The following is a 25500-nucleotide window of genomic DNA, read 5'->3' as shown; positions in this document are numbered from 1 at the left end:
AGGGTGAGGGAGGCCACCACACTGCCGTGGTTTCTCCCGCCAAATTCCCCAGTCCTAGGAAAGATCCACAGAAAAAAACCACAAAAATTTGAATGTCTGAGCTGGGGCTGTGATTGAAATGAAATTTTTTAAAAAGAAAGAAAAACAAAAAAAAAGAAATAGAAAAAGAGGGGAAAAAGATTAAATAAAAAACAAACAACCCAAAGACCCTACAACCCTCGGCTGCCAGAAGGGCCCAAGGCAGCAGCCACGTGGAGAGGGAGGGGGTCTTAAGATTCTTTGCACGTCATTGGGTCCCTGGGTCCCTGAGTTAGGGTTGTTTGGTTAGCTCAAGTTCTGAGGCTCGGTGTCCTCAGAATAGCTTGGAATTACAAATGATTCCGTAAGGCATCAGTCTCTACCCCAGAAGGCCAGGCTGGGGTCCCTTCCTGTTAGCCCATATTCATGCCCACATCTCCTGTCACTCAACTCAGTGCAATTGGTTCCTGCCAGACCTCTAGGTCTCCCTGCTTCTAGACTTGCCCCCCTGACACCACCCTCCAGGAGATGGCAGGGTGAGGCACAGAGGAGGGATAGACCCTAGAGTGGATGGAGGAAGGCTGGCAGTGGCCGCCTGCTGCTGGTTCCCTACTCCCTGGGTACCAGCCACCCTCTAGCTCCTTCCCACCACATCTGATCAGAAGGTTCTGGGGATGTGGGCATTCAGTGACCTGAGGGCTTTGGAAGTTGGGGAGAAGGAACAGCTGACACATTTCATTCCAGACTCATTGAGTTTGAAGGGCCCAAGAGATGCAAAGAAATTTGTAAGCAGACAGGGCAGAAAGGAGCCACAGAAGCTTCCACGAAGGTCAAAGACTGGTTGGGGAAGGAGGTGGGGGAAGTAGCAGAGCCCAGCATAATAATAATGAACTTTAATTTTTACATAGTGCTTTTTAAAAAAGATTTTATTTATTCATTTATTTTTAGAGAGAGGGGAAGGGAGAAAGAGAGAAACCTTAATCAGTTGCCACTCGCACACTCCCAACCCAGGCATATGCCCAGACAGGGAACCGAACGAGTGACCTTTCAGTTCACAGGCTGGTCTCAGTCCATTGAGCCACACCTGCCAGGGCCACATAGTTCTTTTTATGTGCCAGGCACTATCCTAGGTATTTTATAGGAATCATTACCTCATTCCATCCTTCTTATAGCAACGCAGTGAGGTGAATGCTCTCATTATCTCCATTAGGTGAGGGCAAGTGGGCAAAGAGAGGTTAGGTAACCTGCCCCAAATCACATGGTTAGTGACTGGTGAGGTCGGTTGGATACGAACTCAAGAAACCCCTTTAACTACAGTTGTGAGCGTGTAAAACAGGAGGTAGAGCTTCGCACTGGGAAATGGGACACAAGTCCCAATTCCATCCAGTCTCCATAGCTCCCCCTTCACCGTCCCAGCGAGAACCCAACAAAGGAGCGCCCTCTCCTGGAAGAGGCTCTCCCGGATGCCTCCTCGATCTGGCCTCCGGGAGGACCGACGAGAGCCAGACCAGCGACTGAGAGCCCGCCCCGGCTCCGCCCGCTGCTCTGCCCCGCCCCACTCGGTGCTCGCAGTCTCTAGGGTGGTGCCTAGGAGCTCTACGAGCCCCGACCCAATGGAAAGGCGCGATGGAGAGTCCCGCCTGCGTCCTTGCCTCAATTCAGGCAGGTGGGAGGCAGGAGTGCTGGCTAGCGCGTGATTGGCAGCGGGGCCGGCCTGTGAGTCCAAGGCGTGGGTGTGGCGTAGGTCTGGCGTAGATAAGGCGTGGCTCGGGGCGGGAAACATGGCCGGGCCGGGTGTTGGGGAAGGCTGCTCCCGCTACGAGGATGCGAGCGATGATGGCGTGTTCCAGGCGGCCGTGGCGGTGTTTGCGAAGCTGAAGGTGCTGCGGCCTCAGGGAGCCACCCGGGGCGTTCGGGCCGAGCGGCGGGCGGCGGGCGGGCAGGGACACTAGCGGAAGTCGGCGGCGCCTTGCCTATTGCCCCAGTCTCCGCTCCCGGTTGCGCCCTGTATCCCGCTGCAGGGACGCCTTGTGGGGGCGTCCAGTCCATATCTGCTCTTTGGGAGGTCCTGGGCTTTTGCTCTTGCTGTTCCCACGGCCAGTGCCTGGTAGTTCTGGCCGGCGCCGCAAGTGTACTGCACCGTAACTCCTGTCTCCTGGAGCCTTGCAAGACCTGGCTGGGCTCTTGAAGAAAGTGCAAGATGCAGAGGACACAGACCCTTGGTTTTAAGGAGCTCGCGGGGCGCAGGAGAGACAGGCGGGCAGAATCCTTGCCCCAGGCTAGTCATCATCACCGGCCAGTGGTGGCAGTAGCGAGCCACTAGTGGCAGTAGCGAAGGAGCCCGCCCCCATAGTTGGGTAGTTTTCCCAGGTTCGGCTCTCTCCCACACCCCGCCCTCTCACCTCCCCTCTCTTCCCCTTCCCGCCTTTCTCCCCCTCCCCTCCCAGCCTTTTCCCCCTCCCCTACTCTCCTCTCCCCGCTCTCTTCCTCCCCTCCCCTTTCCCTGCCCTCCTCTATCCCCCTGCCCTCCACTCCGCTCCCCTTCAGGAGAGTTCTGTTTGGCCCCCATCCCGCTCCCTGTCCCTTTAGTCCTATAGCCAGGAGCCTGCATTTGGCTTCTGATAATCTAGCTACAGCCCGTAGTTGCTACTAGGTCAAATCACCATGAGAGCCCAGAGGGGAGTGGATTTTAAGGAGGTGGGGTGACAGACCGACACAGATGGGCAAGATGGAGGGGAGTGCGGTGAGGGCTGCAGGTTGCATACGGTGGGAATGGGCAGTGGGCCGGTTAGAGGGCCAGTAAGTTCCCTCTAATGAGCCTGGTATGTACCTGGTGGCAGTAAACATGTGACGCAGCAGTAAGGGCATAAGTGCAGAAGTGCATTGTAGCCCTTCCTTGATTCTGGTATCTAAAGCTTCCTGGCTTTCCCTTTCCTTGCTTTAGGACCTCAACTGCCCCTTCCTCAACGGTCTTTATCTCACAGATCCAAAGACCATTCAGGAACTGCTGTGTAGCCCCTCAAAGTACCGCTTGGAAATCCTGGAGTGGATGTGTATACGGTAATGGAGTTGTTTCTTCCTCCACCAATATGGGGGCATAGTTGGTGCCACTCAACCCACCTGGGTGAGATGGGGTTTGTTCTGTTTATAAGCAGCTGTCCTCCCAGAGGGCTCTATACCCTACCCCAGATAATTGACAGTACCTGCTGAGGTAAGAAGTGCCAGCTATGGGCCCATAGTCAAATTTTGGGTGAAAGTGTCCCTCAGCATTGCTTTGGGCAGTCTATCCACCACCTGGCTGAAGTGCTCAGCTTCCTGAGATTCTTTTTTTTTTTTTTTAAGCTTTAACTACTGATTTCAGGGCTAGCAAGGGCCTGATAAATGATCTATTTACTTCAGTCCTTTCGTTTTCAGACTGGGAAGCTGAGGGTCAGGCTGGAGTTGTAACTGTCTTGGATCTTGCCACTGAGGAGTGACAAGCAGGGCCAAGACCCCAGTCCTTCAGGTCAAGGCACAGCCCAGTGTATGTGCTCAGCATTGTGTAAGGGAAGCAAAGCCTGCCCAGATGGCAAGGGGAAAGAAAGATCCAGAAAGTCCACAGAATGTCTGTATCTTGGGAGCAGCAGCCCCTGAGCTGAGCATCTGTCTTAAGGCTATGGTGGGGAAGACAGGCCCTGTGCTTTTGGACGTGAGTGAGCCCCAGGGCCCTCTCTGGAGTACCAGTGCTTGGTCGGTACAGGAGTCTTTTGTGAGGTTAGGCCTGGGTCTGCCCCTCTTCACACGGGCCTGTCTGCCCTTGCAGCTGAGGAAGACACCTGGGCCGGAGCATGGCAGTGGAATATCGAGGGTCTAGCCTGCACCCAGCTGGTGTGCCTTCTGGGCCACAGGATGCCAGCAGACCTGGCCCTGAGCTGGGTGTCCTAGAGATATCTGGGAGGAAGGAGGGGACATTTTCATGTTTAAGCCTCTCCTGCTACCCTTCTTCAGATTCTACCACAGGCCTTGGCACACCAGCACTTTTGTAACATTTTGCTCTTGCTGATCTTCTTTTCCTTCCTGGAGATGTCCTTCGGATCTTTGCATGTTGCACGTACTCTGATACAGCCTTCAGTGACCCAGGTCACAAGACTTACCTCCTTTCTGAAAGTCTCCAGTCCCAGGGCACAGTGCATTCCTCCTTCCCCTGGACACCTATAACCTTTGAGCACACTCCTGCCAGAGCCCTGAGGCCTTTTGGTTTTGTCCTTGTCCTGTCCGGCTCTCCAAGGCACTGGGAGCTGCTGGATGGCAGGTACCGGGTGGGGTTCCCCCATCAGCCTCAGGTTGCAGTAGTTTTGTACTGAAAGCAGGCCCATTGACACATGCACACCTGGGCCATTCCAGGTGCCTAAGACATGGATGGGTGCCCTCGTGGAGCTGGGACTTTAGTGGCCGCAAAAGGCTCAGGCACGAATCCCAGTGTTGGGGACATTGGCAGGGAGGAGGTGGCATTTGATCTGGAATGGAACAAGTAATGGTAGGTGCTTGTTTCAACAGGACCAGGAAGTCAAGGTATGGGAGGAAGAGCCAGGCAACAGTGGCCTTGAATGGCAGCCCAGGGCATCTCCTGTGGGGCTTTGCAAGCCACATGAGGCCTTTAAACTCTGTGCTCTGGGTAGGAAGGGCATGGGACCAGGGAAGCACCAGACAGATTGGCATTTCGGCAAGGTGACTTGGGGGTTCTGTGGCAGATGGATTTGGTGGGGAGAGGCTGGAGGCAGGGGGACCAATATGGAAGGTGTAGCAACAGCCCTAGGGAAAGATGGCAGGCTCCCGGCTCAGAATGGTAGATCACTCTTGTGACAGCCATTGCCAGCCCTGGAGGGACCAGCATGTTGTCCAGGAACCAGGAGGAGAGAGTACTGGGGATAGCCTGGGCTAGTGCAGAGGTTTTGAGCTCATTCCCAGGAGGACGAGGCCAAAGCTATGGCTTGGAGAGGCTCTTGTGGGAGGGAGCCCACATCTGCCTGGCCAGGTAGAAGCTAGGGACTGGGCTGCTGTGCTAGCCAGAGAGGCATGGGGGGCAGTTTACCACTGCATTCTTCAAATGTTTTTAGTACTTTTTTTTTTAAGAACAAGAAACTAAACCCTTTTTGTGATCCCAAGCTGGCAAAAGTGCTCTTGTTTTTTTCAAGGGCCCGAAAAGAGAATTGGACAGACAGTTTCCCCTCAGGTTCAGGTTGGCTTTCTTTGCACATGACTTCACCATTTCAGCCCTTATCTGGGGCCACCCCGTTCACCCCTCTCGGCAGAATCTGGAAGCTGCACCCAGCACTGCCTGGGGAGTTCAGTGTGGCGGCTCTTGGTGGCCCATATGCCGAGCTGGCTTTCAGTGCAGGAGGGGAGCAGAGCCACAGGGTGTCCTGGGTAGCTGAGTTCAAGAAACATGGGTTTCCTTGGTTCCCAAAAAGCTGTACTTGCTTTTAAGGCTTTGAATGCTGTTAGTTTCTGTTCTGTTCCCTGTCACTCCAAGGAAAATCAACTGTAATGAAAGCCTTTCCGAGCAAGGTCACCTAGGCTTTTGCAGATTCATTTTTTAGTTTGTTGAAATGCTTTGCTGTGGTTAAGCCTGATGGATCGCTGAGTGTTCTCCACTGCTCTGTGCCTTGTGAATTGGGAACATTGCCTGGCAAGCAAGCCCAGGGGCCAGCCTCCCAGCATTTCATAGGTTGGGGCTCTTTCTTCTTCTGCCCTTTCTGCCCTTGCCCTCTTTGGCAGAATGGGGATGGAGTGGGGTAGGGGTGGGGTTGCCTCACTGAGTCATGAAGACAGGTGGTAAAGCTGAGGAGCTGAGGCTGCTGGGTCCAGCACCCTCTCTAACTGCAGTTCTGCAGTGTAAGGCTCTGGGCCTAGGTCTGGGACACAGGCATTAGGAGGCATGGCCCCAGGGAAGGAGCAGTGAGCCTTCTTCACAGAACGGTCACTGTGCCTTCTCACCTCGCTAAGCCGCAGGTCCCTTGGAACCTCGATGGTATGATGGAGTCCCCAGCACCCACCTTTCTGTGAAAAGAGCCTCTTTATGTAGAGTAGGCCCACCATGGCAGCCAACTCCCAGGGCTCCCTGGCAAACAGGCATGGGCCTCGGCAGCTGGAGCTCAAACTATGCCCCCTAACAGAGGAGACCCAGTGGGAGGCCTGTGTTGGGAGTGACTTGTGATGTCTGCTGGGGCACTGCGGCCCTTACTGCCTTTGGATGCAGTCTGTGTCTGGAAAGGGTTCTGCCGATCAGTTCAGCACCTTACAGCAAGAGGCTTATAAGTGGCCACTGATTCATTTATCTGTGTGGTGTCATCAAAGCTGGGGCTCCACTAGGCCAAGAGGGGGCAGCTGGGATTGCAGTTTCCCCACCAAGGAGGCTGGGGCTGTGACCCTGGAGCCCATAACACCCTATGGGAGCTTCCAAATGGCTTAAAGCTATGGCCTGGAGTAGCTTAACTACCCCCTGATTTTTGCTTTTTAGAAAATAGAAAATGTTTCTCTGCTGAAAGAGCTGAGTGCGGACATTTACTGATGGCAGATTATTCCATAGCAAGAGGCTGTGGTCACTTACCTGTTAACGCTTACTGGCCACCTTTTCTGTGCTGCCTGCCATGTTAGACCCTAGAAATACTGGATGGAAAGCCAGCTGCTGACCTTGGCAAGCCCGAAGTCTGGGGGGTGGGAGCACAGTAGAGGACAGTGCCCAGGCTGTGCTGTGATGGAGAGATGCCAAGGTGGCTTCCCGGGGGTGGATGGTGACAGCCATGGGCTTTGAGGGATGAGTTTTGCTGACCTAGTGTGCTCTGGCAGGGAGGCTGAGAAGAGCAGAGACTATGAAGAGAGGCTCAGGAGGGTGACCTGCAAGGATACCAGAAGTGCTGGATCCTGGGACACCCTCCAAACAAACCTGCGCCATGATAAAGAAAAAGCTGGCCCCTTGCTTCCTTCTGAGAAAGACCTAGAGCTCTGGGGAATTTTGTTTTGTTCTCTTGGGCAATCATTTTATTTATTTATTTATTTTTTGGTGAGAATTTTAGTTTCAGTTTTCAAATTCATATATCTGAGGTAAAATTTCAGAAATATTTATGATTGTAATTGCTGATTTATGGAGTTGAAATTCACATCACATGAAATTATCCAATTTAAAGTGAACATCTCAATTGCGTGTAGCATGTGCACTAATAATTCACTTTTTAGAGTTTGGATAAGGAGGGGTTGTGAGGGGCCTTTGTAACCCAGCCCTCTGGGTACCAGCCCTGACTGGTCTTGCTCTTTCCTTGCAGGGCCTGTCCTTCCTCTCAAGACAGGTTCAACTTGCTGAAGGGGGCCTCCACCGAGCTGAAGATCCAAGGTGGGTCTGTGTTAGGGGAGTTTGGAATTGGGTGGTGGATTCTGGGCTATTCTGAGCTTGTGCTTAGCCTCCTTAGTGAGTTGTGAATTTCCTGTCGGAGTGGTGTTTTCTTTTGGATGGTGCGTACCCTGTAGATATTGCTAGAACCTTCTAGAACCAGGCTCCCTCCCCACTGGTGTGGTGAGTGGGTGAGCCACTGACATAGGGGCATGTGAATAAGACCAAGAGCCCGTCACCCTGCCAGCCCATCCCCTGAGGCACTGTGGGCAGAGGCAGCAGTTCTTGTGGATGCCAGTGGTGGTTCTGTCCCCGTGTCACTGGTGTGTGCATGTGCACACTACACGTGGTATTCTAGGAGCACACCAGGCAGCTCTCCACGAGGGCTTGTCTTGTAACCACCTCTTTTCAATTCTTTCTTGGCATAAACTGTCTTTCAACCCAGTAATGGACATTGTTAGGTAAAGAGGAGTGAACTGCAGTCCTCAAGATGGTGGCTAACTCTCCACCATCACAGTGGTATCTCCAAAACTTGAAATTTTCAAGGGCCTGCTTTTGGCCCAGCCACCCCAGGATGGAACAAACTGGACCCTGAAGTCCTGATCCATGCCCCAACTGGCACTGCCAAGTTAATTAAATGAGGGCAATTGTCCCTGAGGCCCAGATAGGCCAGAAGAACAGGGCACTGTGTCTTGGAGCCTGTGGGGCTGGCCTGTGGGCTGGTCCAGGCTACAAAGGAGTGCTGGCCTTCTCGTGAGTGCTGTGTCCTGTACTTCCAGCGCTTTCCTACTGGTAGGAGCATGTTCAAGCCACATAAGCCTGGCCATCGGATACCACCTGAATTTTTTAACACACGTGCATATACAGGTTCTGACCCTGGCCCTCAGCCCAGCCACAGCCTTGACCTTGCCGTTCCCAGCCTCAGTTTCCTCTTTGGTAAAGTGCGGGTGATAACCTTAGCCTTGCCCACCTTGTGGGAGTGTGCTGAGTGGCAAAGCAGATGGTAGGCATGACTGCTTGTCAAGGATTGTAAATAAATTGGGACAAATGAGATTAGAGGAATCACGAATTCACCTGACAGGTATTTATGGAGCACCTGCTGCACACCCTGTACTGGTTTAGGTGCTGGCAGTGCGGCAGTGAGTTATACTGCTCTCATGGTGCTTAGGTGCTAGCTGGGAGAGACAGGTGATAAAGAAAGCAGCAAGATTCTCAGTATATGGATGGTGAGAAGCACCATAAACAAAGACCGGTAAGGGCAGGGTGGTGCGTGGGTGGGTTGGGAGAAGGGTGATACTGTTGACATAAGATGGCCAGGGAAGTCCTCTCTTTCAAATAGAGACTTGCAGGCAGGAAGGAACTGAGTCAGGCAGGTACCAGAAAGAATAGTGTTCAGGGCATGAGAACAGCAAGTACAAAGGGCGTGAGGTAGGCTTGTGTGTGCCTGGAAGCTTTGAGGAACAGTGAAGAGGCCATGGTAACTGGTACCTAGTGGAGAGCAAAGGAAGAAAGGTGGGGTGAGGTCAGAGGAGGACAGGACCAGATCCAGCCAGGCCTTGTGGGCCATGGAAGGACATTGAGGAAGGTTGCGGCCTGACTTTGTGTTTCACAGAGTCCCTTGGGCCACCATGCTGAGAATAGGAGGATCAGGCAGACATAGGAAGGCCATTGAGAGGGTCTTCCAGTGAACCAGGCTGGAAATGGGGGCGAGAGTGGGAGCAGGGCACTGTCCAGATCCTGGATTTATAGGGAAGGGAGGGTCAGCCAGACTCCCTGAGGTTTGGATGTCAGCTAAGCAAGAGAGGGGCCGAGGAGTACATGAGGATTTGGGGTTAGGGGCTGTGGGCAGAGCAGCTGTGCTTGGGGGTATAACTGGCATCTGTACAGTGTTCCGGGATTACTAATGCTTTCACATAGACATACTCCTTGCTTCTTACACCAAACCTTCCAAAGCAGGTGCCAGAGTTATGCCTGTTCTGTCACTGAAGCACTTGGGGGTAGGAGATGGACCTTGCCTGTGAGTGTAAGGACATGGCCACAGAGCTAGGTGGCAGGTGTGGAGCTTGCATTGGCCCCAGGCTTTCTGGCTCCAAGTCTTGGCCTTTCTCTGTATACCAGATGGTTCTTCAGTAAATACCCAGGGCACCCTGGACTCAGTTTCCCAATCTGTAAAATGAAGCTCAGGCTCCTCCTAAGGTTGGTGGCAAGAGGAAAGGAAATGATGACATGAAAGGTGTGTAGGAAATGGGTAAATGAGAGCAACAGTTCCTTTCGCTGTGGCCTGCTGAGGTCTCTGAAAAGGCAGCACACAGCATGTTTGCAAGGTTCCCTGACCTCTGTCAGCTCCTCTGGAAGCTGCTGTCTTCTCTGAGAAGCCGAAGTTCCCTACATGGAAGAGCATTGGTTGTGACCCCTTATTTTTAGGTGAGGAAACTGATGCCCAGAGAGGGGGCAATGACTAGATGCAGATCACACAGCCAGAGGCAGTCTTGGTGCCTCTGTGTGTGGTTGACCTGCTTCCTTATCCACCCAGGTCTCTCAGGCCATGCCCAGCTTTGTGGGCTCCAGACCTGCCGACCCTGGAGCAGGAACACCCTTAGCAGAGAACTCCTGGGAACCCTGCATGTTTGTGCACCCCCTGGGTGTGCAGTGTCCTCTCCAATTTGGGTGGGTGTCTATAGTAATAGGGTCCTTGTGTCTCAGCAGAGATGGTGAAACTGGGCCATGAGCTGATGCTGTGTGGGCCGGATGACCAGGAGATCCTGAAGGTAAGAGAGGGCCCTCTCTGTCCCCACTCATCGCCACCCTGATCCCTTGCCCCATAGGGTTCCCTGGAGTAGAGCCTAGCCATCGCTGAGGAGGCCAAGGTGGATTCAGGCTTATCATGACCAAAGGGAGGGACAGAGTGCATCTTGTATTCAGTTGATGACTTCATACACACTGGCACTGTGGTAGGTACTGTACAAGGGGGAACCCCCCCAAAACCAGAAATATCTTCTGGAGGGTGAGCCCCTTGTAGTACAGGCTTACCCTGCTAAATATTCTAGGAACCCATCTGCATCAGTGCTATCTACCAGCTGGTGGTGTTGTGAGAGGCTGTGTTTGGCTTCAGTGAATTGTTTTTAAGGACTTTTTCAGTACGTTTGCCCATTTGGTGATGGGTGATTTACAAGCACCCCTGCCCACACCGCTCTGAGTTTGACCAAAACGGCATGACCCCTGTGCCTCACCCTCCACATTCACGCACTCTTGCCCCCAAGTGACTTCTTTTTGTTCCCCTGGATGAAAAAAGCCCTCAGAAGGAAACATTCTGCCAGTGTGAAAGGGGTGAAACAAAAAATGGCCGAAGCACTAGAAGGCATCAAAATCGATGAGTTCAAAAACTGTTTTGAGCAGTGGAAAAAATGTCTCAATAGGTGTCTTGCATCAAATGGAGAGCACTTTGAAGGTGACTGAAGTTTAAACATGTGAGGATAGATACACAATTTTTTACAAATAAATTCTGGCTTTTTATGGGTACCCCCTTGTACATGCCAGTAATTGTTTCACCTACTCTTGGCAGTAGTACTTACCTTAGCTCCTTTTCACAGGAGAGGTGACAATGCACTTGAGGTCACCCAGTGACAGAGCCTGGCCTCAAACCCAGGCCCGCAGCTCCTGAGCCCATGCATTTCCCCCATGTGCTACGCGCTGCAGAGGTGGCCCCATCCACACCCTCCCCCACAATCAGTCACTACTGATTCAAAGAAACCCTACCCTCTACTCTTAATACTTTAAACACTTTTTGAAATAATTGTTTCCACATTTTGGCCATTACAAATGATGTTGCTATGAATGTTCCTGTACATGATTTTGACTGAAGACATGTTTTCAGTTCTCTGGGGTATATAGCTAGGACTTGCTGGGTCATACAGTAACATGACCTGTGACTCTGAGGAACGGCCAAACTAGTTTACAGAGTGGCTGCACCATGTTTACATTCCTACCACCAACATGTGAGGGGTCCAGTTTCTTCACACCCTCACCGGCACTTAACTAGTGTCCATTGTTTTGGTTCTGCCTGTCTTGGTGGGTGTGAGGGGCTATCTCATGGTAGTTTTAATTTGTGTTTCCCTGATGACTGCCAATGTTGAGCATCTTCATGTGTTTATTGCTATTTATAGATCTTCTTTGGAGAAATGTCCGCATTTAATTCTTTTGCCTAGTTTTTAATTGTTTTTTTTTTGTCTTTTTGTTAAATTATAAGAATTCTGTATAATTACTGGATACAAGTCACATCAGATATTTGAATTGCAAGTATTTCCCCCTGTCCTGTGGACTGTCTTTTCACTTTCTTGATGTGTCCTTCGGAGCACAGAAGATTTCAGTTTTGATGCAGTCCACTTTATTTACTGGTTCTTTTCTTGCCTGTGCTTTCAGTGTGACATATTTAAGAATCCATTGCCAAATCCAAAGGCATGAAGATTGACACATGTTTTCTTCTAAGAGTTTTATCATTTTACCTTTTACATTTGGGTCTTCAGGTAATTGTATGTATGGTGTAAGATATGCATCCACCTTCTCTCCTTTGTCCCAGTACCATTTATTGAAAAGACCTTTTTTTTCTCATTGAATTGTCTTAGCATCCTTGTTGAAAATCAGTTTAACTGTAAATATGAGGGTTTATTTCTGGATTCTCCATTCTAATCCATTGACCTATATGTCTCTCTTTATTCCAGTACCACACTGTCTTAATTACTGTAGCTTGTAGTAAGCGACAACATATGAATCCTCCAACTTTGCTCTTTTTAAAGATTGTTTTGGTTATTAGGGGTCTCTTGAATTTCCATATGATTTTTAGAATCAGCTTGTCAATTTCTGCAAAAAAGCCAACAGGGATTTTGATGGAGATTTTGCTGAATCTATAGATCACTTTGGGGGGAGAATTGCCATCAACTACAGTATTTTGCCATGTATAATGCACATTATTTTGTCCAAATTTTTGAGAGAAAAATAAGGATGCACATTATACATGGGTAGTGCCTGAAATACCTTGTATCTGTTCTTGAGTTTTGTAATTATTTATTACATAAAGTTTTGTGTGCCATAATATATTTTTAAAATTGCTAAAATTGCTTTGTAACATAAAAAATAAGTATCTAAATATATAAATAAAAAATTGAATTAAAAATTAAAATGAAAGCTTTTTCTCCCTGAAAGTTTGGCCCAAAAACGTAGGTGCGCATTATACACGGGAGTGCATTGTACACGGAAAATACGGTATATGGTCTTCATATCTGTGAACTGTCTTTCCATTGTTTTTGGTTTTCTGTAATTTCTTTCAAAGATGTTCTGTAGCTTTCAGTGTATAAGTCTTATACTTCTTTTTTAAATTTGTTCCTAAGCATTTTATTCTTTATGATGCTATTGTAGATGAAGTTGTTTTCTTAATTTCATTTTTGTATTGTTTATTGCTAATTGATTTCTGCACATTGCTCTGGTATATTGCCCACTTTCTAAACTTGCTTAGTAGTTCTGATAATTTTTTAGTGGATCACTTAGGATTTTCTATACACAAGATCATGTTATTTGCAAATAGATATAGTTTGATATCTGCCTTTCTAACGTGGATGCTTTTTATTTCTTTTTTTTACCTAAATGCTTTCTACCACCTCCAGAACAATGGTGAATAGAACTGGCGAAAGTTAACATCTTTATCTTGTTCCTGATTTTAAGGGGAAGTATTTGATCTTCACCGTTGAGGATGATGCTAACTGTTGGTTTCTTTTTAATTGATGTCCTTTATCAGGTTGAGGATGTTCCCTTCTCTTTCTACATTGTTAACTTTTTATCATGAAAGGGTGTTGAATTTTAGAAATGCTTTCTCTGCATGTACTGAGATGATCGTGGGGTTTTGCCCTTTATTTTATTTTTCCTTCATTTGTGATCTTCCAATTGTCTTTCTGGTATCATCTTACTTCTGTCTGAAGAACTGCCTTCAGCAGTTTTTTTCAGCAGTGTTCTGCTGGGTCTATATTCTCTTAGATTTTATTTATTTGACCATCTCTCGTTCCCCTTCATTCTTGATGGATATTTTTTTAATGGATATAGAATCCTGGGTTGGCAGTCCTTCTTTCTCCACAGGATCTAACCACAAATCTGTAGTCATTTGAATCATTTCCCCCTTGTGGGTCATGCATTGTTTTTCTCCTGCTACTTTAACATTTTTTTATTTGTCGTTTGATTATATATTTCTGGGAATATATCTTCAGGTTTGTCCTGCTTGCATTTGCTTACCTTCACACATCTGTAAGTTTGTATATTTTGCAAACATGGGAAGTTTTATCTGTTTTCTCTCTGTTGCTCATATTGGATAGTTTCTGTTTACATTTTCAAGGCCACCGACTCCCCTGTCCCCTCCATTTTGCCATTGAGTCCATCAGTGAGTTTTTTGATTTCAACTTTTCTATTTTTCTGTTCTAAAGTTTCTGTGTGTTTTGTAAATATTTTGTTTCCTTGCTGATGCTTTCTTTTTTAACTTTTCTTTCAACCGTGTTCATAATCAGCTCTTGAGCATTTTTATGATGACTGGTTTAAATTTGTCAGGTTATTCCGGCATCTGTGTCCTTTTGTCAGTGATGTCTTTTGATTGTCTTTTCTCATGAAAGTTGAGATTTTTGTGGTTTTCTTCATGTGCTGAGTAATTTTACATCGTGTCCTGGACATTTTGACTATTACTTTGACTCTGAGTCTTGTTAAGTTTTATGGAGAACGTTTGTGTTTTAGAAGGCACCCAGCCTGGTTAGTTTTATTTTATTTTATTTTATTTTTATTTTTAAAATTTTATTTTAATTGTTGCAGTACAATTTTCTATCTTTTACTCCCATCTCAACCCAGCCTGGTTAGTTTTAAACTGTACGTTCTACCTGTTCTGCCTGCTTCTCTGACTTGTAGTCCCAGGGTCCGCTGTTCCCTCAGATCTTTGTGCCACTTGGATCTGTGGTGCATGTGTGCCATCTGGTGGTTGGCTTGGGACTTGGGCATTGGTTTTCCTCTGGTTTAGTAATCAGAGTCTTCAGTATGTTCATTAAGATCAGAGCCTTGGCCCTGGCTGGTGTGGCTCAATGGATTGAGTGCTGGCCTGGGAACCAAAGGTTCTGATCCTAGTCAGGGCACATGCCTGGATTGGAGGGGAGGTGGGGGGACTGGGGGGCTCCCTTGGGGGGAAACCACACATTGATGTTTCTCTCCCTGTCTTTCTCCCTCCCTTCTCTAAAAGAAAAATTAAAAAAAAAAATCAGAGCCACCCTTACATGGGACGAGGCGAGGGGAGGGGAGGGGAGGGGATGGATCGAGCCATGAACAGATTTATGGGGTCACTTTCCTGAGCTCTTCCCTCCCTGTCAGCATCTTTGATGCTATCTGCAGGAAGAGGCTCTCCTTTCCCGTCCTCTAGCCAGGCATAAATCACTCACTTCTGTGACTGCACCATAGAAGAACCAAGAGGAAGAAGGGGTAATAGGATTTGGCCCATAGCTCCACCAAACCGAAAGGAAGTATACCTGTCCTCAGTGTTAGAGTGTTGCTTCTGCTGTTGTCAGACACTTTGGTTGCTGCCCGGGGTCTGAGAGAAGAGAGAAGAGGGAGAGAAAAAAGGCTGAGGATTTCTCCCACTCTCTTGGAATGTGAGGAGTTCTCTTTTCTGGAGCTTTCTCTCTGTACCACCATGTTTCTTCTGGGTTTGGGCTGGACTGAGGTCAGGTCCGGGGAGAGCGGAGGCGAGAACACAGTGAATTGTCTGCAGTCTGAATGGTGACCTTGGTTCCCGTGCCTCCCCTGCAACTCCTTCTGGCGTTTACCTTCCTGAGGCTGTAGACACCTGCCACATGCATTCTGTCCCGCTCTGAGATGTGGGTACTTCATGGGAGAGGAAGATGGCATGTGTTCCTTCCATCTTAGCCAGAACTGTAACCCTTCCCTTAGTTTTTATTTTAAGAATGATTTTTATTGTGGTAAAATGCACATAGCATAAAACTTATGATTTAACCATTTAAAAAATATTTCCCAGTCAGCCCTGATGGGGTTCTACTTTTTTAAGAAAACATTTTTATTTTGGTAAAAATACAAAGAACATAAAACTTATCATCTGAACCATTTTAAGTGTAGTCAGCGGTATTAAGCACATTCACAGTGTTGTGTAACCATCGCTGCCTTCTATCTTCAGAACTGTTTTCTTTTTCCAAAGCTGAAACTCTGCACCCAGTTTTAAGCCATTTTAAAGCAGACAGTTCAGTAGCATTTAGTACATTCCCAATGTTGTGCAATCATCACCTCTATGTAATTCTAGAACATTTTCACCTTCCTAGGAGGAGATCTGTGCCTATTAAGCAGGCTAGAACCCACCACTCTGCTGTCTCTGTTTCATATAAGTGGAGTCATACAATATGTGGCCTTTTGCAATTGGCTTCTTCACTTAGCACATTAGTTTCAAGGGTCACCCTTGCTGCAGCATGGGTTAATACTTCATTCCACTTTATGCAATAAAAAATAAGAGGAAAATAATAATTTATGTTGACACCGGTGAGTGTTGGGAATTGGGACATGGGAGAGAGGAAATACAGGTGTAAGATGTGTGAGCTCCTAATATGTTTGAACTTAGAAACTGTGTGTGTGGGAACCGTCCGTGTGGGGGGCACCAGGCAGCTGCAGCTGTGAGGCCAGCACCCATGGACAGGGAGCCGAGCTACAAGCATTATAATAGTACATCCCTGTCCCCAGACTTCCTCCCCACCCAGGGCCACCTGGGTTAAAATACTATCAGGAGCCTCTTGGCCCTTTAACTTCAGCCTGTGCTTTCCACACCCACTTTAAGTGAAAATGCTTTTCTGGGGGCTTTATAGTAAGCAAGTAGCCTGTGAGGCTGGCTGAGCAAAGAGTTCTGACACATTCCTCAGACTAGCGGGTGTGTAGGGAAGGGCAGTAAGGAGCTAAAATGGAGTGGCAGGCCCAGTTTTCTTTCTGGCATAGTTGCTTACATAGGGCTCTCTGCAGCAGGCTGGGCTTCTCAGGTTGTAAGTGGGTCCTGGGGATTGTCTGTGAGCCTCTTTCTGGAAGGAGGAAGGATTTGTACTTCTGAAGCCTGAGCTTCTGGCTGGGCAGCAGCCTGCTGGGAATCCCAGGCACCTTTAGGGCAGGGGAGTAACTCAGCTGCTGCTTGGGGACCCTGGCTATAAGGCCAACCACATGCCACCTGTTAGGGACAAGTCCTTGTTCTCCCTGTGAAGAGGAGCAGGGTTGGCGGAGGCCACCTCTATGGCCTTGTCTTGCTGTGCCAGTCAGCTTTGATTGTTCCTGGCTAGGGTGGGTGATCTGCTGAGGGGGACAGGCCTCTTCCTGGAGATGTTCCTGAGAAACAGACCACCATCAGGTTCCTGTGGGCTGTGTTCTGCCATCAACAGGCCCTCCTGCACCCCGCATGCCCACCCAAGAAGCCACACTGTTGGATGTGCGGTGAACATACACTCCCATATGTTTATACAGCACTTGTCACTTGCAGAGTGGTCCCAGGCATCATTGCAGCCCATGGCTGGGTTGAAACAGGGAGTGCTCAGTGATCACAGCCCCTGAGGCTATGGTCCCTGAGCCAGTCCAAGATGTTGCCTGGTGGGGACCAGGGAGCCGGTGGCCCAGGCTTTTCCTTTCCACTAGCTGCAGCATTGTCGGGTGTCAGGTGGGGGCACCCCACGTGCCTTGCCAGTGAGTACATGTGATGTTGCCTGCCCAGGGCCGGGCCTGCGCCCAGAAGCAACTGTACTTCATGGACCAGCTGCTGGACATGATCCAGAGCCTGACCATTGGATGTTCCAGCTTCTCCAGGTAAAGGCTTGTAACAGGCCCTCCACAGAATGGCCAGTGGGTGTCCTTGGTTCTCCAACTGGAGCTGGTGGGCACAAGGACCTGCCGGGTACTTGGGCCTGCCACCAGTTACATCTCTAGTTGGGGTTTCACTCCCTGCCCTGGTGGCTGCATGCCGGCCCAGGTACTAGGCTGTTCACAGTAAAGGGGATGGGCCTGCTGAGGAGAGTGGGTGCTTAGGCTGTCCCTGCTGATGGGTAGGCTCTCAGTGGCATGGGGCTCAGCTCCGGCTACCAAAGCAGGTGAGGACTGGAGGAGACCCCTCCTCTGGGCCTCTCGGCCAGCTCTTGTTTGGCTTCTTGGGTTTCGCACATGGGACCTCAGCAAGGCTGCCAGCACAGTCCCTGGATGCCATACTGCAGCCTGTGACTGTGGCCCTGGGGCTGCCTTTGCAGTGTGCAGGGGCAGTTTGAGGACACTTTGGAGAAGAACGAGAAGCTGCTGGGGGAACTGTACTCTGGCTCCCAGCTGCAGATGCTCCTGAACCCTGAGTGTGACCCAGGGCTCCTGGACATGCAGCCCCCTGACAAGCAAGGTGATGACCGGCAGAGGTATGGGCCCTGCATGGTTCTGTGATCTGGGACAGATTCTTCATGTGTGGCCTGAGATGGAACAGAGCTGGGAGTGTCTCCCCTTTTCTCCTTGCAGGGTCAACTCCCCTGTGGAGTTGGAGAAGGAGAAGGTGATAGAGCTGGCCAGGCAGCTGCAGGAGAGCGTGGTCAAGCTGCAGTCACTGAGGACGGAGGTGAGGGTGCTGGCTCCCAGGGCCTCGGGCATCTTGTCTTCACAGTGAGCGTGTTGTGAGGCTTAAGTGAGCTGGCATGTTTGTGGAGCCTGTTGGGCTCTAGAATGTATCGGGTGCTCAGCCCACATGAAGAGGAGAGACAGAAAAGCTCCAGGCCGGAGCTGGGAGGTTTCCTGTAGAATGGAAAGGGTTAGTCAGGTGGACTGCATGCCAGGCCCTGAGCTCCAAGCTTTCCTGCACCACCTTACATGTGACCTGACGTCTACACAGGCTGCAGGGGCAGGACTGAGGCCAGAAGGCAATCAGCTTTGCTTGAAACCAAGTTGCTCTTTTCTGTTTCTTGTCTTAATGTCTCTCGGTTTTTGGAAGCCTGGGATGGCCAGCAGACCCTGCCTCTGATGGGTGGAAGGGACTTGGTGCCCCATGGGCACGCAGGGCAGCGTGAAGGGACCTTCTCCCTTTGGCTTTGCAGTGCTTTGTGCAGCACAAGCAAGGGGCTGCTGTAAGCAGGGTTGACACCAGCACCCTGGACCAGAAGCTGCGCCTGGTCATCTCTGACTTCTACCAGCTCGTCATAGCTTTCCTTCAAGTCTACGATGATGAGCTGGGTGAGTGCTGCCAGCGCCCAGGCCCCTACGTCCACCCGTGCGGCCCCATTGTCCAGGCTGTGTACCAGACTCTGACCTCGTGTCGTCAAGTAAGAATCACCCTCTCATTTCCCACTGTAGCCCTCAGTGAGGGACCCAAGGGCTGGGACAGGGGGCTGGGAGGCACTTGGCCCAGGCTCTCTGTGAGCAGGTGGCACGGCTGTAGCCCTCAGCCTGGGACCTTCGTCGGGTTGCGGTGGGAGCTTTTCCTGGTGCCATGGAGGGGATGAGGGGTACTGTGGGTGCCCCCCTGCACTTCAGGGGGTGTTTACTAAGCCAAGCCCCTGGGCCTGGAAGGGGTTTGTGGACTGCCTACACTGCGTCCTAATTGCCTACGACACTCCTGCTCTTTCACTGGACTGGAATTGTTACTGTGAGCATTGTTGCATGTCATCCCACCTTTTTAAAAAGCATGATGATCTTAGTGGCTCCAGAGCATTTCGTTCCAGCTTCTGACCCTGTATTGGTCTCATTCTGTCTTTGTGACACGCTGAACTGTATCATGGCCTGTTTGCTCTTGTGTATGACTGACAGCTATGCCAGACAGGCAGATGCCTGCCTGTTTGCACCCTTGACTGAGCCCAGAGAGGCAGCAAACAGTAGTCTCATGCCGCCAAGCTGGCTCTGTGCATATTTACTCATTGTGTTGCTCTACATCACAGACCCCCAGAGCCAACCTGAATGCATACTTGGGCTAGGATTATGAGCGCAGCAGCCATGCATGGCCCTCTGACATTGGCTCGGGGCTTGTACAGCCTTTGTCTTGTTTATTTAGTGGAGAGGCTCCTAGACTTCCAAACCTCTGGTCAACCCGTTCTTTGTGACTTTGCCAACAGGGCGAGTTAGGGTACAATCCTCTCCCATCAGAAAGGCCTTTTTATTTGGGGGCATCGATTCCCCACCATGGGACAGTTTCCTTCTGTGCCTCTGGCTTTGATTGGCTACCAGTGTGGGGTGGGGCACGTGATAGTGTGGTATCCCCTCCGGGCCAGGATGAATGAAGTTAGGTTGGAGAACTCTGACTGATGACTCTCCATGTAGCTGGGAGTCCTGCCATCACCTGTGGATATCCTTGGGGGTGAATGCCACGTGCTTAATAAGGGCCTGGGGAGGATCACACGCTTAATGTGAATCTGGGTGGGAAGAAAGAGGTGCCTTTTATAGGTCAGACCGCTGTACTTAATGCCCATGTATTTCTCTCCCTCCCTCCCTCCCAGCTGTTGATAGCAGTGATGGAGCTCACTGACGTCTCGGCAAGTGCCGTAGACATGGCGCAGCAGCAGCAGGCTGAGAAGATCTGTTGGAGCAGCAACAACTCTGTGATGAGTCTGGGTACGTGGTCACCACTTTATGCAGCTGTGGTCGCCCACTCAGCGGTCATGAACAGGGCTGTCCCAGTGCACCTTGGCTTAGCTCCTGGCTCATGCCAGGGTTCCTTCTGTGCTCAGCCAGCATTTGGGGAGCATTCAGGGACTGGCCTCTTACTTCTTTCTTTTTTCTCTAATGTATAAGGTTTCCCTTCACTTGAAAGAATGCTTTGGACAGATTATAAAATCAGGACATTAATTGCAGAAATTTGGGATAACCCAAAGACATGCAGAGGTAAAATAAAAACCATCCATAACTCGGTGGCCCAGAAATGGTCAGTGTTAATATTTTGGTCTATTTCCCTCTATTGTTTTTCCTGTCATCCTTTTTTTTGTTCCTTTGTACATGTTAAGTGTGATAGCAACACATGCACACTTTTATATTATTATGTTCTTTCCCTTGGACCTCATTGTAAGCATTTTCCAATGTTCTCAAAGCAGCATTTTCAATCGTCAAACACTATTTCATTCAGGCATTTCCTGTGATTTGCTTACTACTTTCTGTTACCGAGCCTGTAGGTCATTTTCAGATTTTTAGTATTCTTCATAATGCTGTTGCAGGATTTATGATAGTATAGGATGAAAACAAGGTGAAGCTTTGCCATTAGGTAATGCTCAGGTAGAGGATGGAGTATGTATATGGTGAAATAGTATTCACCATTTCAAAAGTTGGTGATGGCACCACAAGGAAATGCATATTATAACATGCTGAAGGGAAAATGCGGGGTAAAAAGGAAATACACAGTATGACGTTGCCTTTCTAAAGGAAAATAATGTAGAAGAAACCCTCACAGGAAATGGACCAGAATGGGGACATTGGTTTTCTCCCAGTTGGAATCAGAGGTGGTTTAGTTTAATTTCTGTTTCTTTATTCTGCTCCATAGTCTTCATATATTCCCCAGTGGACACATATTACTTCAGTCATCTGCCCATTGTCGATCTTTAAAACAGGATGTGGTGAACGTGTTTATGCATAAAGTGGGTCCCCACTTAGATCGTGTCGTTAGGATGGGGCTCCCAGGTCACAGTGGCGAGTCCAGGTGGTATCCATGTTTCTATATCCTTATCAGTGCTGGATTTGATCTTTCCGACATTTCCAGTACTGGGTAGGGGCAAAAATGTAGCTTAGTTCAGTTTCAATTGAACTTTTTTTTCTATGTTGCTTTTTTAAAAAAAATTTTTGGAAGCATACATTGAGAAAACTTTTTCTTTAATGAGAAATATAGCCTTTAGGGAGGACTCTTAACTCATAGGGATAGAAACATGAAATAGCTGCATATTTTTCCCTATGCAAACCTCCTTTATTCCATTTCAAATGATTCTGAAGAGAATACTTGTGTAACCATGACCCAGGTTGAGAAATAAAACATGCCGAGAGTGGCCAAGAAACCCTTCTTGTGCCTCTTCATGCCTACAGCTAGCTGCTGTCCTGACTTGGTGATAACTATCTCTGTTGGTGTTCTGGAAGCTCCTTCCTTGTACAGTCCCTCCTCTGTTACTGTTCTCAAGATTCTCTTAGTCTTTGGCTTTTGATAGTTTGATTAGAGTATGTCTTGGTGTGGGTTGCTTTGAGTTTATCCCATTTGGAGTGTTTTGAACTTGGATGTGTGGCTTCATGTTTTTTATTAACACGCGGCCAGACAGTTGATGATCCTTTCTTCTCCTTCACTTCCTCTTTGCTCCGAGCCCCAGGGTCAGCCAGAGGTGATGACTCAGGGCCCTCTCATGTCTCCCCTGGGCATCTGTACCGCCTCAGGCATGCGCATGGCTTTCACGACTTCCTTGTTGATATCTCATTCCCTCGCCTCTCCTCTCATTTTCTGCTTTGTCTGTAGTTTGTCCCAACTCTCATCCATCATCCCAGGCAGCAGCTACTAAATCATTTGCCTATAACTGTCCCTGCCTGCCCCCCCAAGTGTGCCCCCAAGGAGTGGCTTTAGGCTGCATAGTCTCTGGGCCCTCCCTTTGGAGGGCTGTCTCTCTAGCTAGCCCTCTCCTTGGGCAGCTGGCCTTTTCAGCGCTCTTGGCTTCGGCACACACACTTGCCATATGTATACTGGGTGCTCAGGAGTCGCTCTTCTTTCTAACTGAACTGCAAGAGTCCTCCATTTTCAAATATATCATAACATTTATCCTAATCACAGCTGTCACTATGACTCTCACCCCCAGTGCATATAATTGCTGTTGATAAAATGCTTACAATCCACGCTATCATTAATATAATAGTGGTCATTAGTGCTGTGTACTGTGTGCCATCTCACCTGTGGTCACAGGACTGACTGGTGGCAAGTTTCACCTTTTAGATAAGCACCCTTTGTGTCGAAGATGTGGGGACCCTGCTGTCCTCGCCCCTTCTCCTCTGTGCCTGGTTGGGTGGAGCTGCCTTCCACTCGGAGGGCTCGGTTCTTGTCAGTGTAGTTTCCTGATTTTGTTTGACAGGAGTTCTTGGGCTGTAGATATGCCAGAGGAATGGCCTGTGAACTTTCCCTGTTCCCACCTGAAGAATTGAGGGCATTGGTCTCCATGACCTCCTCAGGCCCCCGCCCCTTACTATGGAAGGTCTGTGTGTCTCTGCTACTTCCCCTCTCAATATAAGAAGCCAGGCCTCCGATCTGGGTGCCAGTGGGCAGGTTATGTTGGTTGCTCGGCCCATCGTCATTCACCAGTCACCATCTCAGCTGACTGGACCTGAGGCCTCATTTGGTTTCCCAAGCCTCCAGAGACCCCGGTGCCAGGAAGATAGACATCAATGCTTTTTGAAAACGAAGCAACCCTTTCAGTGCTGGGAGTGAGGGAGGGGAGGTGACAGCTCCAACAGGGAGAGATGATAACAGATTTCTGGAAGCTAGAAAGTGCCTGGGGACAATTTGATGGATGCAAGGGGTGCAGAAAGCCTCAGCCAAGGGGACAGCCTGAGCAGCAGTCGGGGAGTATGTCTGCCTGCTGGGACCGCTGGGCTATGTGGCCGACAGCCCCGGGGAGGGAGCAGTGGCAAGTAGGCAGTAAGCAGAGGGTGAAAGCAAAGCAGGACTTTACAGGTTGGTGCTCCCAGTGATACCCTCACCTGCTTTCTTTCGGTAACGAAAGTGATTGAAATGAATGGCCAACCCAGGCTCCGAAGGTGTCCGAGAGAAACCTACCTGTTTCTGGCCTCTGAGGGTCCATGGCATGAGGGCTGACCCCTGTCTGCTTCTGCTGTCCTCTCCTGACCAAGCTCCTTTGGTGGGAGGGCAGACCCTGGAAGGGATGGCGACTCCACCAGAACACAGTGGGGGCAGCACCATGAAAGAGAGAAGACATGGAAAAGCAGGGCTAATGGATCATTTAGAGAAATGGGCTTTCTAACAAACAACATAGAACAGCAGGTCCTTGAATAATGTCCTTTTGCTATAATGTTGATGAGATGGTGTTTTATCCATTACCCTATGGTAAAATGGGTTTCATTATACATTGTTTTACCTAGAGTCACAGAACCTATTGAGAACATGAAGTGAGGACTTACTGTATCATGCCCAAATGAAAACCAGTGTGGAGAAAAACAAGCAAACACTCCTAGAAGCTAAAAAGGCTTGCCAAAGTGTTGAAAAGTCAATGCAAAGAGGAGAAAATAAAAGGAGGCAACAAATCTATAAGAATAGAAAGAAAACAGATCAACAAAATGAAGACAAAGATAAGCAATGCAGAGGCCCTGTCCAGGTGGCTAACAGGATCTCCAGAGAAAGAGAGGAAGGAAAATGGAGGGTGGAGGATCAGTGAAGCAACAGATGCACAGAGCTGAGGGAGTGAGTCTAGAGATTCTAAGCCCAGGCAGATGGAACCAGAATCACACGTCCCCAGGCCCACCCAGCCTTCTGAAGTCTGGAGTAGCAGGGATGCAGGGCTGGGGCCCAAAACTTCCAGAGAGGAAGCCTGTGGCCTCCTCCACAGGGTGATGCCTTTCACATTCAAAGGGCCTGGGGTTTCTGGCCTAGGAATCGAGACCTAGCCAACCAAGCTCAGCCAAGAGATGGCCAGGTAGTGGACACAAACTTATGGAGCAGCTATGTTGGGGCAGCCCTGGGAGAACAGTGGGCTAGAGGGCTTAGAGGTTGGGAAAACCTAAGGATTCCATGAAGGCAGGTGATACCCAAAGGGAGGCAGGAAACCCCTTCTGTGGAGAAATGTGATTGAAACAGGAAGGGTGATAATCTGACTCCAATGAAAGCACTGATGGCAAGTGGGGAGGGTCGCCGGGACTGGTCTCAGGTGAGCCACGCTTGGTTCCAGCCCTGCTAGGAGTCTGCCTGTTCCAGCATCTCGCTGAGGCCGCTCATCCCGAGGCACAGCCCTTGATTCCTGAACTTCAGAGTCACCCTTGGGATGGGCAGGACCAAATTCCAATAACTACTTGCCATGTGGATGGACGAGGAGGCAGAGAAGCAAGTTGGTGGAGGAAGGAAGAGGTATCTATTTAAGTTAGGGCACCACTGCCAAGGAAACTCCTGTACCCAGGGTGGGGGAGAGAAGTGAGCTCAAGTCCCCACATTTCACACTCGGTGGTCATCATCTGAAGTTGGTACCTCGACAGGCAGGTGCATGTTGTGGCAGTGTTCCCTACCTCTGAGAGCAAAACAGCAGGTCACAACTAAGGCTCTTGTCGTTTGATTGGTGTTTGATTAAATCACAACCTCCACCCCTGCCACCTTCCCCCTGAGGGGTAGGCAAGGGCTTCCATCTGTGCTTGGCCCTCACTGCAACACGGGGTTGCTGTCCAGCCTCCAGCCCCCTCAACAGCTCCTGGTTCAGCAGTTTCTGGTTCACAGTGTGAGTCAGCCCCCCTGCACCCAGCTGTGAGCCCCTTGAGGGCCAGGTGCAGGGGTGCAGGATGGGAGTCACTAGACTCACTTTGCGGTTTGTATTTTTGCTCTACAGTCACCAAAATGGAAGAACTAACCCAGAAATACAAGCTCTTCAATGACACTCTGCAGAAAGGCCAGAAGGAGTCTGGGAGCAGGAAGCTGTGCCCTGAAGAGCCAGGTGGCCGGGCAGGACCGAGCCATTTGCAGTAGAAGTAGTTACAGGCCCCATGTTTTCCAGGCACAGCCTCCAGATGCCTGGGCCTTCAGCTTCTTGGAGGGAGAAGGAGGAAGGGCGGAGGTCAGGCAGGGTGGTGTGAGCTGGGAAAAAAAAATAAAACCTCAGATTTGAAGAAGTTGCCTCTAGCCTGCTTTTTGCTTTTATGGCTCTGCGTGATGGCCTCCTTTCTTCTGTTGTCTGGCCTGCTCTGAGTGACCTGTGTGGTGCCTGCTGCCCAGTTCCCTTCTTCACAGCCTGGCTGCCCCGAGTTCTGGACCACACCTGACATGAGCCTCCTGCTACCCTGGGGGCCTGGGCCCTGCCCCTCTCGTGGCCCATCTGCCACAGGCACTAGCACTTCCTGGTGCTTTGCACCTTCCCCAGCCACAGTCCAGTTAAGCTTGGCAC

The 25500-nt window shown here is 49.7% G+C and overlaps 1 protein-coding gene across 2 annotated transcripts; it reads left to right on the top strand.

The window, feature by feature from the left end:
• The first annotated feature begins 1769 nt into the window (after positions 1-1769).
• On the top strand, positions 1770-25225 carry HAUS7 (HAUS augmin like complex subunit 7). Of its 2 annotated transcripts, none has more exons than XM_045845436.1 (10): positions 1770-1898; positions 2963-3078; positions 7320-7387; positions 10091-10152; positions 17148-17239; positions 17674-17829; positions 17927-18023; positions 18496-18720; positions 19888-20002; positions 24949-25225. In XM_045845436.1, exons 1-10 carry the CDS (start codon positions 1800-1802, stop codon positions 25083-25085), a joined length of 1167 nt encoding a protein of 388 aa, XP_045701392.1. In that variant the 5' UTR covers positions 1770-1799; the 3' UTR covers positions 25086-25225. The 2 variants fall into 2 exon arrangements, with proteins under 2 accessions (XP_045701392.1, XP_045701391.1); XM_045845435.1 differs by having other exon boundaries at positions 10088-10152.
• The last annotated feature ends 275 nt before the right edge of the window (positions 25226-25500 follow it).

This window comes from Phyllostomus hastatus, unplaced genomic scaffold (assembly GCF_019186645.2).
Source record: "Phyllostomus hastatus isolate PE091 unplaced genomic scaffold, TTU_PhHast_1.1 phas_contig_471, whole genome shotgun sequence".
Taxonomy (NCBI): domain Eukaryota; kingdom Metazoa; phylum Chordata; class Mammalia; order Chiroptera; family Phyllostomidae; genus Phyllostomus; species Phyllostomus hastatus.
This window is presented reverse-complemented; position numbering and strand designations above follow the sequence as displayed.